The sequence below is a fragment of the Manihot esculenta genome, chromosome 15 (assembly GCF_001659605.2).
Source record: "Manihot esculenta cultivar AM560-2 chromosome 15, M.esculenta_v8, whole genome shotgun sequence".
NCBI lineage: Eukaryota > Viridiplantae > Streptophyta > Magnoliopsida > Malpighiales > Euphorbiaceae > Manihot > Manihot esculenta.
In genome coordinates, this window is record NC_035175.2 from 11,672,415 (window position 1) to 11,683,858 (window position 11,444).

The 11,444-nt window shown below is 32.4% G+C and overlaps 1 protein-coding gene across 2 annotated transcripts; it reads right to left on the reverse strand.

Moving 5' to 3' along the window:
* Window positions 1-1,152: 1,152 nt before the first annotated feature.
* Window positions 1,153-8,880, reverse strand: LOC110601950 (CDPK-related kinase 5-like). 2 transcript variants are annotated; one of them, XM_043951247.1, is made up of 11 exons: window positions 8,168-8,878; window positions 5,580-5,710; window positions 5,265-5,306; window positions 5,053-5,161; window positions 3,493-3,571; window positions 3,113-3,409; window positions 2,924-3,036; window positions 2,525-2,632; window positions 2,328-2,390; window positions 2,053-2,220; window positions 1,153-1,686 (listed from the first exon to the last, which is right to left on the reverse strand). In XM_043951247.1, exons 1-11 carry the CDS (start codon window positions 8,690-8,692, stop codon window positions 1,546-1,548), a joined length of 1,776 nt encoding a protein of 591 aa, XP_043807182.1. In that variant the 5' UTR covers window positions 8,693-8,878; the 3' UTR covers window positions 1,153-1,545. The 2 variants fall into 2 exon arrangements, with proteins under 2 accessions (XP_043807182.1, XP_043807183.1); XM_043951248.1 differs by lacking the exon at window positions 1,153-1,686 and having other exon boundaries at window positions 2,078-2,220; window positions 2,317-2,390; window positions 8,168-8,880.
* Between the last annotated feature and the right edge of the window lie 2,564 nt (window positions 8,881-11,444).

An 11,444-nucleotide genomic window follows, 5' to 3' on the forward strand; every position in this document is an offset into this window, starting at 1 on the left:
TGAAAATCGTTTTCGATCTGTGAAATCTAATTTAAATAATTAATTGAAGTGAATTATATAAAACAACAATGATTTTATTATTATTTAAATTATAGTTAATAATTATATAATTTATAAAATAATTTCTATTAAAGAATGAGATTCGCAGTGATGGTACGCTGTCACTTCGGTGGTATTTTTTTTTTGATAAATTATAATTTAGTCCCTCTAATTTAGTGAAATGCAATCTTCTGTCCCTCTATTTTAAAAAATCTTTAATTTAGTCACTGTAATTTTTAAAAACTATGACATTAATCCCTCCCGTTAGATTTTCAGTTAAATCACCGTTAATTTTAGTTAACGGTGATTTAACTGAAAATCTAACGGGAGGGACTAATGTCATAATTTTTAAAAATCACAGTGATTAAATTGAAAATTTTTTAAAATAGAGGGATAAAAGGTTACATTTCACTAAATCAGAGGGACTAAATTACAGTTTACCTTTTTTTTTTTCTTTTCAGTAGCTGAGACCTTGACGGCTTGGCTGCATCTAGAGAGAGGATCAAGCTGCCATGATAATTCCAAAGTTAATTTGGCAGTGGAATATAGACATAGAGAAATCCATTAAAATAGACTCATCACCATTAAATAATAGAAAGAGGGATAATATATGGTAGGATTACACTGCCAAGTAGCCACTCAACCATCACATCAATGATCTAATCTTGTTTTCTAGTCCCATATTCTTTGCAGTAAATCCATTCAATAAAATTTTATTAGTTAATTGAAATGTTTATTATGATTTAGTTAACATGTTTGATTTATGTGTAAAAATTATTCATTATATAATGGAGCTACAAAGAATCCTTTCAGTTGTCTGATGAACAAACATGGTTCGTAGAGGCTACTTGATTGCAGTTTGCATCTTACCCTTGCTTTTGTCTCTGCTCCTCTTGTCGCCTAAGATAGGATTCACTGAGGAGCAGCCTATAATCCCCAATATCAGGGTAACTAACAGGCCACTCCATGGAAGAACAGAATATATAATGTTCCTCATGAGGAAAGCAGAAGAAAAATGCTGTTGATTAAAGGTGTTTTTAATCAACAGCACCTCCAACAGATATGCTACACAGATCTTGTATCAGTTAAACGAAGCAATGTGTAGTAGGCAAGTAATGAAAATGCGACATGTATAAAGCATCAAATGCGGTGGTAATAAGGGGGGAAACTATATCCTTTTGCCTGTTCAGGCCAAGTGAACTATATCTTTACAACACAATGCCAGTGATCATTTTATATTTAAAGCGAACCAAAGGCAAATGACTACTACAGCAGATCATGGTCACTTCTTGCCCTTTCAAGAATAAGCATGAGAATGAAGGCTCTCACAATCTACACTCAAGGAACGATCTGCTGATATCGAAGCAACTGTTGATGAAGCTCCATATGTTTATGATTCTCCAAAAGTTACTGTGTCATGTAACTGATATATCTCACACATTATGTTTGGCTGAGAAATATAGTGAACTCGGCACTTCCAACAGTTACAGAACACAGATCTAGAATTCATTGCACCTTTGCCATGGTTCGGCTGGACATACCATGCAACAGTTTCACAAACCCATGGAAGCTAAGTTTTCCATCAGTATGCCTTATCCAGTCATTCAGAACTGCATGAACTGGAATAGAGGGGCCAAGCCCAAGTTCCTGAAACATCATAAAAATTTCAAACAGTCACAAACCCAGTTTTGTTGCAATTTTTCTAAAAGTTTGCCAATTCCAACATGGGGTCAAATCTATTGGTAAAGCGAGGAAAAATACTGAATTGCCAAACTTGCAAGCTAGTTCAAAAACAAATACAATAAAAATTTTACTTATTCCTTTAACATGGTAGTCACAAGTACCGTAAAAAAATAACATTTTCCTTGTAATTTTATGAACTGATGATTGCCACTGAATTAGCTAGTAGGCTATCACATTTGTTGAGGTCTTATTGTGTTAAAAGTACACAATAGAACATAGAAATGACACGAATTATTGGAAAGTCCCCACATTTAAGAAATTCAAACTTACAGAAGCAAGCTCCTCGATGACTATAGCCCTGTTTCCATCCTTGTCAAAAAGCTCATATGCACTACGGGCACGCTGCTCCCAGTTGTCAAGTGCCTCCAGCTGATGGACGCTCACAGCAGCTGCACAAAATTCTTCAAAATCCATTCTTCTGTATTGAAGTGCATTTAGCTGTCATGCAAGGAAAATAATGAGATAGGTAAAAATACAAACTAGAAGCCTAAAAACATACAAATCCTGGAACAGCCCACAAAGATATTACGCAACTTGGTTCCTACCGATGACAAAAAGTCAGGGATACGTGAATCCTTCATTGCATCCGTCGCATTTTTCATCAAAGCCTGCAATGAACAAAAAGAATGCAAAACACTTATTATTCAATCATCCCACCTCAAAAATGCATGTGCATGTGACCTGTTCCCACATGTGTGCATGTGAAAGAGAGAGATACAGAGACGGGATAAGGGATACCAACCATTCTAAAGTTTTCCAAAGTTATGCTGCCACTTTGGTTTGGCTCTAACAATGCAAACTGTTCCTTCAAATAATAGAGTTCATCCACAGACAATGTCTTAGACAATGCCTGCAAGGACAAAAGACAAGTTAGGTGATTAGAAGGAAAATGACAAAAAACTTAATGCTTAATATAATTAGGGAAATGGACGTCCAGAAAATTCTTTCCATACAGGAAGCCTCTTAATCAATTTTACCAGTAAGAAAATAGGAAAGAGAATATTCAAATCAAAAGATGTGAATTGTAAAAATATGTTAAGTTGAGAAAATAAGTCAGAAAGCCTAAATTATATGATGACATACATATTCAAGGATGCACAAAAATTGAGAACTTTTTTTGTCATCACCAATATATACACACCCTTAAAGCAGCCCTTCGCAAAGACGATGATCGCATATATGCCTTCACGAGTCTGAAAATTAAAATATCAAGGGGTACTTTTACATCATTATGATTCCGGATCCAGGGATGACCTGAAACAAAAAATTATCTTGACCATGATTCCCAATGACATTGACACCTAAAAATACAGAAGATTGAAGCACTCACTTAAAGCCTGAACTGCAGTCATTCGCTTCCTGGGGTCCTTGTTTAATAGTCGTTTGACGAAGTCTTTTGCTTCTGGAGATAAAGAAGGCCAAGGTGCCTCATCAAAACTTGGATCAGCTTTCAAGACTGCCCGAAAAATTCCAGACTCAGTACGGGCCCAAAATGGACGACTACCACACAATAGAATATATGCTATAACACCTATACTCCATACATCAGCCTCTGTGCTATAAGATCTATGGAGGACTTCAGGCGCCACATAGTATGCACTTCCCACAATGTCATTAAGCCTTTCATCTGCAGAACACCACAAGTATCAACCACCCACCCAAAATCCCATAGTGAAGTAGACAAGCAAGTCGTCTGGAAAAAGGACAAACCTGGTCTGACAAAATCTGATAAGCCAAAGTCAATAACTTTCAGCTGAGAATTCTCATCCTTAGAAGTATACAGAAAGTTCTGCTAACACAAAGAATAGTTTAGATTACAACATAAGAAAGAATTATAAAGACATAATAAAGAATATAAGCGATGCATAAGCATTCACAGTTCCCACAATGCATGATACAAAGGATAAAGCAACACAATGATTTAATATGAGGACAAATATCATATGAACCTTACTATTCATTTAGTATCTCCATTTTTTGCTTATTCTTTTGATATATGAAATGAGTATAAGGGCAAACTAAAAACTAGCTCAACGAAGATGGCTAGCTGACTACAAATTTGATTTTATGTTTGACAAACATGGGTAAATAGTACCTGGATATATATAAAATTACTTGGTAACATAATGAATTTCATATCAAATTTTCTAGAGATAGAGAGGGCAAAGAGTAGACCCATCCTATACAATTTACTTCCAGGTGTTCCCATCCAGGCCATTCATAGGATCAAATCTTGTGCACAGAGCTCTGATATGGCTTGGGATGAGCAGAATTTAGTAATAACCAAAAAATCAAAACATTCAAATTCGGTTTTCCAGTACAAATGGTTCAGTTATAATTTTTGAAAACATTTGGTTTAGTTAGTTTTGTCAAAAAAGCGAACTGACCAAACCCGTAACATGTCTTGTTGATTTTGAATTAGTGTGATAATGTTTCATTCCATATTTCCTGATGCTTTATGTTTCCAACCATGAAATCATTAATTCGCCTTTTGCCTTTTTGTCTCTTCTTGTTGCCTCTCTCGATCTCCATCTCTCCTTCATAAAGAATCAAGGTAGGTATTTTTTGCTTTAGTTTCATATCATCAAATATTTTCTTATTTTTGTTTCATTTTTTTTGTTAGGTTTTGTTGATAAGATGTTCATAGGATTTGAATTTTTTTGTACTTTCTACAGACATTGGTTTCTAGGCGCTCAAAGTGGATTTGCCTCGCATTGCTTTCGCCCGTGAATTCGGACTCAAATTTTTGGGTTTCATTTTAATCTGTGTAGGTTCTTTTTCTTTTCCTTTTGATGTCTTTGGGTCTGTCCTGATACTCTGTTATTTGTTAGCAGTGATTTCTTGGTTTCTTGCTCTGTGTGAATCTTTTTATAATTTACTGGTGTTTTCTTTATTCCTTGCCTGGATTTACTGTCCATGAATTTGAACTGCCCATGATTTTGTTATTTACTTAAAAACTTTGGCTACCCATTGAAGGATTGCAAGACCTTAGATTGAAAATTTTGTATAACTGTCAGACCGAACTGAAACAATATTCATTTCAGTTTGATTTGGTTACTTTAGATTGGTTTGTTTATCATAAATGCATTTTGGTTTTATCAGTTCAGTTTGGAACTGAACCCCTACATATGGTTTACTCCACACACATCTGAAGACTCTACAGAGCTCTTTACCCTTTCTTTGCTTACAATTTTATGGTAAATCTAATATCAGCATGTTAGTGATTCTCTTATTAAAAAGAAAAGGAAATATAACAAACGTATGTTTCACCTCTGGTTTTAGATCTCGATGCACCACACCCTGTAGATGACAAAAAGCAACAACGTTTAGTATTTGCACCAAGACGCCCTTGGCATCATCTTCTGAGTATTTCCCACCCCTGAAGAAGTAAATAAAAAAAAGCTTGTTAGAAGCTACAGTGAGGCACAGAAAACTCAAATCAACTTAAAATTTAAAATACGACTACTATTAAAAAGAATCACCTTGAAAGTATTCTATCTAGGAGCTCCCCTCCTTCACACAACCTGAAAAGTCCATAATAACTAATTACTTGATCTTGTAAAGCTGCAAGCAAACAGTAAATACCCTAGGAACAATTTGTATTAAATATATCCACAAAGACAGAATTTAAGAGCACATCCTTATGCTTGAATTGAGGGGAAGGCTTGGAATCAAAGAGGTATGGTGTATCTGAATCATCCAGGTCCAAGAGATAAAAGTTTAACTCAATTAATTAATAGTCATCATCCTGCAGAAATGACATAATTTAAGTTATATTGCATGCATTGCAAGCTTACTCCATTACTATGTAGACATTATCAAAGTCTTCAAATGCATCATGGAACTGTACGAGATTGTTATGTCCTGTTAAGGCCCTTAGTATTTTGACCTCCCTTCTCACATCCTCAATTGCAATAGCTGTTGTCATCTGGCAACATCAAATACATCAGAATGAAATAATATGCTGTAAGAAAATTAGAAGAACTAGCACAGAAAGAAAAATATATCAAAACTCTTTCCACCACGTAAATTTAGATTATTTAAATTCAAATATACCAGTAAGAATTAGCGATTCTACTTCAAATTTAAGATAGAATATCAATAAAACTATAGTTGTCCTATGAAGGATTAGTTTGCCTTATTTTATTTCTTTTACACCACAGCTCTCTCAGGAAATGTTTGCTCCTTGTATCCTAGAATGCACAGAACCTCTTTTTGTGACTTCAATAACTATGAGTCTAGATCAAAGTTTATGACATGTATTCTACTATAAGGCAATGAATGCAAGAACTGTCCAATAAAGATCCTACATTGTAAGAAGCATATTGACATTGAGTAGTTTGTAGAGAACTTTCAGGGATCACTTTAAAACTGGAAGTTAGTCTCACAAGTCATAACAACATATGCTACCATTCTGCTAACCTTAAAATATTGATGTAGTCAACAGATAAAGAATTACAAAAATCCATTTCTTTTTGCTAAGAAAGGTACATTATTCTGCAGGAGAAGGTCAAAAGAGGCAAAGCTCAATCATGCAGGAAATGTGGCTACACTATCTCAAACATCAAATGACAAATGACAGATTTTATGATAATAATTTGTAAAGTCAGATAAAGGAGTTGATAAATAATAGATGCCTCAATCCTATCACATGTTTATTTCTTCATCCACTCCACATCAAGCACAATGGTGCAGCTACCCAATTCCAGGCCTGACACCTTGAATTTGAACCATCTTGCCATATATCCAGTACAAGAAATATTTGTGAGGCAACTTCCATTTGACTCCAAATAGAAAAAAGAAAAGAAGTTCCAAAGATCCCAAGAAGACCAACAATTTATTTGATTCTGATTGAAACATCCAATATGAATGAAAATAGAATGCTAGAAAGGTAGAAGGTCACTCCAAGGCATTAGAATTCTTACCATATATCAGACACAGGGCACTAGCATATCTCATGCCTCGGATTGTGCTTAAGGTATAAGCTCGCACAAGGCATTAGAATGCTTGATTTGTTTCAAAATCTTAAGGCACCATTAGATCACCATACATTGGAATTAGAATTCTTAGTTATCCAAATAATATTTGCATCATCTAAAGAGCAACCAAATGTTCATCTTCTATGAACCTATATGATAGTTCCTATACTTGAGACACATCCTTGAGGACTTTTAGTTTAATTTGAATTTTAGACTAAGATTATTAAACCTCAGAAGCACATTTTTCATGGACAAAGACTTTCTAAAGAAGTATAACACAGAGCTAGTGGTAAATAACCAGCTATTTCAGCAACAGTTAATTGCCAGAGTAACAGTTGTAATGGTCAAAAAAGGGGTTTCATTTTATTATCTTAACATGAATGAATACAAGCTTTAAGCTTTATTAAATGGGGGCTAAAATTCAAAAATTCTGAAATAAATCCAAGAAGTAACTCACGTTCTCCCCTTTCAGAATAAGATTCGAATAAACTATTGACAGCTTGGGTCTGCCTGCTGAAAAATTATAAGCTCAATCGTGTCTTCAATTCAAATAAGGTGGCCCAACTATAACCTTTTCTTGATCTAGTCTGCACTTAAATATAACCTGGTGGGCATGAATTGATTGGTTGTGTAAGAAATTAGCTCCATTGTGGACCATGCTAGGGCCCCATATGACACATTGATCCATTTCAACAATCAGATGCACTCAGTCATTGCACTATCCCCCTTCCCAATCCTTTAGTAGCAACTGTCAAATCTCAGGTGTCGACAAAATGCAGTTAGAACATTCCTTCCCAAAACCAAAAGTACTTTCACTCCTTTTTAGACTTTACACTTTATTAGCTGGAAAACGCAAAGATTGTTAATGCAGACTACCGCATTATGGACAAAATTTGCAATTTAAACCTAAATATAAAAGGAAAAAGAACCCAACAAGGTGCTAAACCAAAGCAAAGAGTGGTGGGCCTTAATATCAATTCTTACCATTGACCACAAAAAGGAAAAATTAATAAACCAAAAAGACGATTGCTTTGTGTCTATCACACTCAAAGAACCCATCTTTAATGGGGTTTGTTCATATTCCACCTAGAAGGATCCCAAGCAGCAACGTCCGTGAACTTACTGTCTTTATTCTCCACTAGCCTTTTGGTTTCCATTCAAACTAAAACTCTTCGAGTTGCTTGAAATTAGTAATTGAAGAAGCTAATAATACCCAACAGGAAAAAAGCTAGCCACGAGAGTCGGCTTCCAACTTTTAAAAAAGCAGATAACATGAAAACAAGGAAGAAAATAAAAAATGGAAACCATAACAAAATAAGACCTAAAACACCAAAAGAGGAACCTGCAAATCTAAAAATTATATCAATTCAGAGAAGATTAGCTACAGGAAAAGTTAGTAGAAGAACCTTGGATTTGGGTATGACTTTGACAGCAACTTGCTGCCCTTTCCGATCACCCTTCTTGAATTTGGCAGAACAAGTATACCCGAAATGCCCTCGGCCCACCTCTTGCCCTAACTCCAACCTACTCGTGAACTCTTTCGAGAATCCAAACCTCTTATCCAAGTCTAAACCAGTCGCATCCTCACTTTCACATTCCCCTTCCTCCGGAATTGCTGCCTTTTTCTTCTTCTTCCCAAGTTCCCGCCGGCGGAGTACGGCCCTAATGTGCTTGGCAGGAGATGGCGGAGGAAACGGCTTCTTAAAGATCCGCAGCGGAGTAGGAGTGGAGTTAGCAGCAGCAGATTCAGTAGAAGGGGATTTCTTGAACAAATAAGCAGGACTCGGAGTATAAAATGGGAAGAAAGGAGACTGTTTTGGCTTGGGAAGGGGAGATTTCGGAGTCTGGGTCGGGTCAGGCAGATCATTTACAGGTTGGTTTTGTGGGGCATAAGGGTTCGGTTTGGGAGGCTTTGAGGTGCAGGTCCCCATTTTTGGTTTGTGAACGTGGTTATAGCATTGTGTCCAGGTAGCTGCCGGTGGCCGCAGATGGTGCTCCGGGGAAAGAACCAGAGAGGGAGAGAGAAAGAGAAGTATTTGGAAGGAAAAGGCTGGGATTCGTTGTAGTCTAATAGGAGAACAGAAATGAAAGTGAAAGTGAGCTGTCCAGGGGAGACTGGCCACGAGCCTTGCACATGACTTTCATTTCATAATTTCTCTCTATTTTACTTTTTGACTAATTTTCTCTTTTTTATCACAAAATTTTCTTGTCTCATATTTAAGTATTTAAGGAAAAAAATATATAATTTCTTTTTTTTTAGTTCTATTTGTAAATATGTAACTATTTAATTATAAACATAATTATAAATAATATATACTCTAAATTTTTATGGATTAAATAATCTATCAATTATATTTAATTTTTATATTTTATTTAGATAATAAAAAATTAATTTTTATAATTAAATCATAAATAAAACATTTTCATTTATAATTTTTATATAAAAAGAAAATCTATATTTTCGTCGGAAATATAGAATGAGTAATGGATTTATCTTTTTATTTTTAAAATCTAAAACTTTAGTTTTTAAAATTTAATTCTATCAAAATTTAAAATTTTTCTGTAAAAATATATGATAATTCAATGATTTTCGCTTGGTTAAAAAAAATAGATTAAATATAATCTTAAAAATATCTTTATCAATAATAAAATAAAAATTTATTATTTAGTCACTATAATATAAAAAAATCCATTATTTAATCTTTTAAATTTAAAAAATATATTAAAATATCCCTAACATTTTAAAAAGTCTATCTATTAATTTTATCACTAAACATTTTACTATTTAGTCTCTATAGTTTAAAAAAAATTATTAATTGATCTCTCAAATTATTAAAAAATTTACTAATTAGCCCTCCATATTATGAGTACTTTAAATTTTTTTATAATATTTAATAATTAAAATTAATGAAAATAATAACTAATAGATTTTTTAAAATATCAAAGATATTTTAATGAATTTTAGCGAGCGGAGAAAAGTAAATTTTTATTAAATTTTAACTTTTTATTTTTAATAATTTAAATTTTATATATTTTAATTTTTATTATATTTTCTAAATTTAATTTTTAAATTTATTGAAATTTTTATTTTTTTATGGAAATTGAGTTTGAAATTTTCTTTTTGAATCTTGACGAAATTAAATTTTAAAGATTAAAGTGTTAAATTCAAAAATATAAAAGGACAAATCTGTTAATCGTGTAATATCTTAAGAATAAAAATATATTTTTTTTTAATTCTTTGAAAAAGGAATTTACAAATTTGTAAAAATTAAATTTTAGAGATTATAGTGTTGGGTTTTAAAAAAGTAGTTCGATTATTTTTTATATTATTAACGGTATTTTTTTATAAATAAACCTCGAATTTTGATAACAGATAAATCTCTAATTTTGATAAAATTAAATTTCAGCACGAAAGTATTAAATTTTAAAATTAAAGAGAATAATCCATTAATCACATTATATTTAAGAGATAAAAAGTAATTTTTTATAAAATTAACTTGTATTATCATTTATTGCAATCAAAAGAATTGATGTGAGAATTTTTAACTTATTATAGAATAAAATTGAAAGTTGAGATCAGAATATAAAATAAATTAAAATAGGCTTAGCCAACTATTCTTAACCACTTGAAAGAGAAAGGGAAAGTGATAGTTAAAACTTTAGACCAAAATAACTTAAAATATCCTCAAGTAAGATCATTAATTATAATAATTAACAATTAACAATCACCATAAATTTGAAGTTATATCATGTTAATTATTGATTGAAAAATTAATTAATTTATATTTTCATTAATTTTATTACAAATTTTTATTAAATACATAATTGAGAGAAAATATAAAAGAGTTTATATTTTGTTGGGTAATAAATTATGGGTGTGATTGAAATTGATTAATTAATTAATAAGTGGATCAGTTAGGTCAAAGATTATTAAATATGGTATCAATTAATTCTATAGGCAATAAATTGTGAGATTAATGGTCAATCAATCTCTACCAAATATTACTTTAATTTTGTTTTTCTTGCTCTGATTGTGATGTCAATTTCTCAATTATCTTAATCTTTAATACTTTGTTTGAATAGGATAGAAAGAGAGAGGAATAAAATTAATTATATCAAATACTTAAATATTCTTATTGTTTTAAAAGTATTATAATTTTTAATTTATAATAAAATAATTTTATTATTATTTTAAATATAATATATGATGACCACGAAATTTTTTCACCTTGGGCGGAACTAAATCCAAAAAAATTAGAGCCGACTCAAAATCTACGAAACCTCTTAGGCCGACTTATCCAGTATTTCAAGATTTGATTCAGATAAGTGAAGTGAGCTGTGTGATTCGGGGACTCAGGTTCGACGGCGAGAGAAATCCAGTCCGGTGATGTAATGTGAGGAAAGTTAGCAAATCCAATCATTTCGCAGTTCTGTCCGCATATGCATCAATAAAAATTAAATGGTCGTCTAGCGTGAAAAAGAGTTATGACGCTTTTATACATACGAACCTACATGACAGAAACTTATAGTATTATAACAAAAGGATCGTTAGACGTCACTAGCGGATAAAAGAAGATAAACTCTTTCCTCTCCGATCAAGTTTTACACAGATTAAAAAATTATATTTTCTGAATTTTAAAATATTAATATATATATACACTATAATTTTAAATAATATAATCA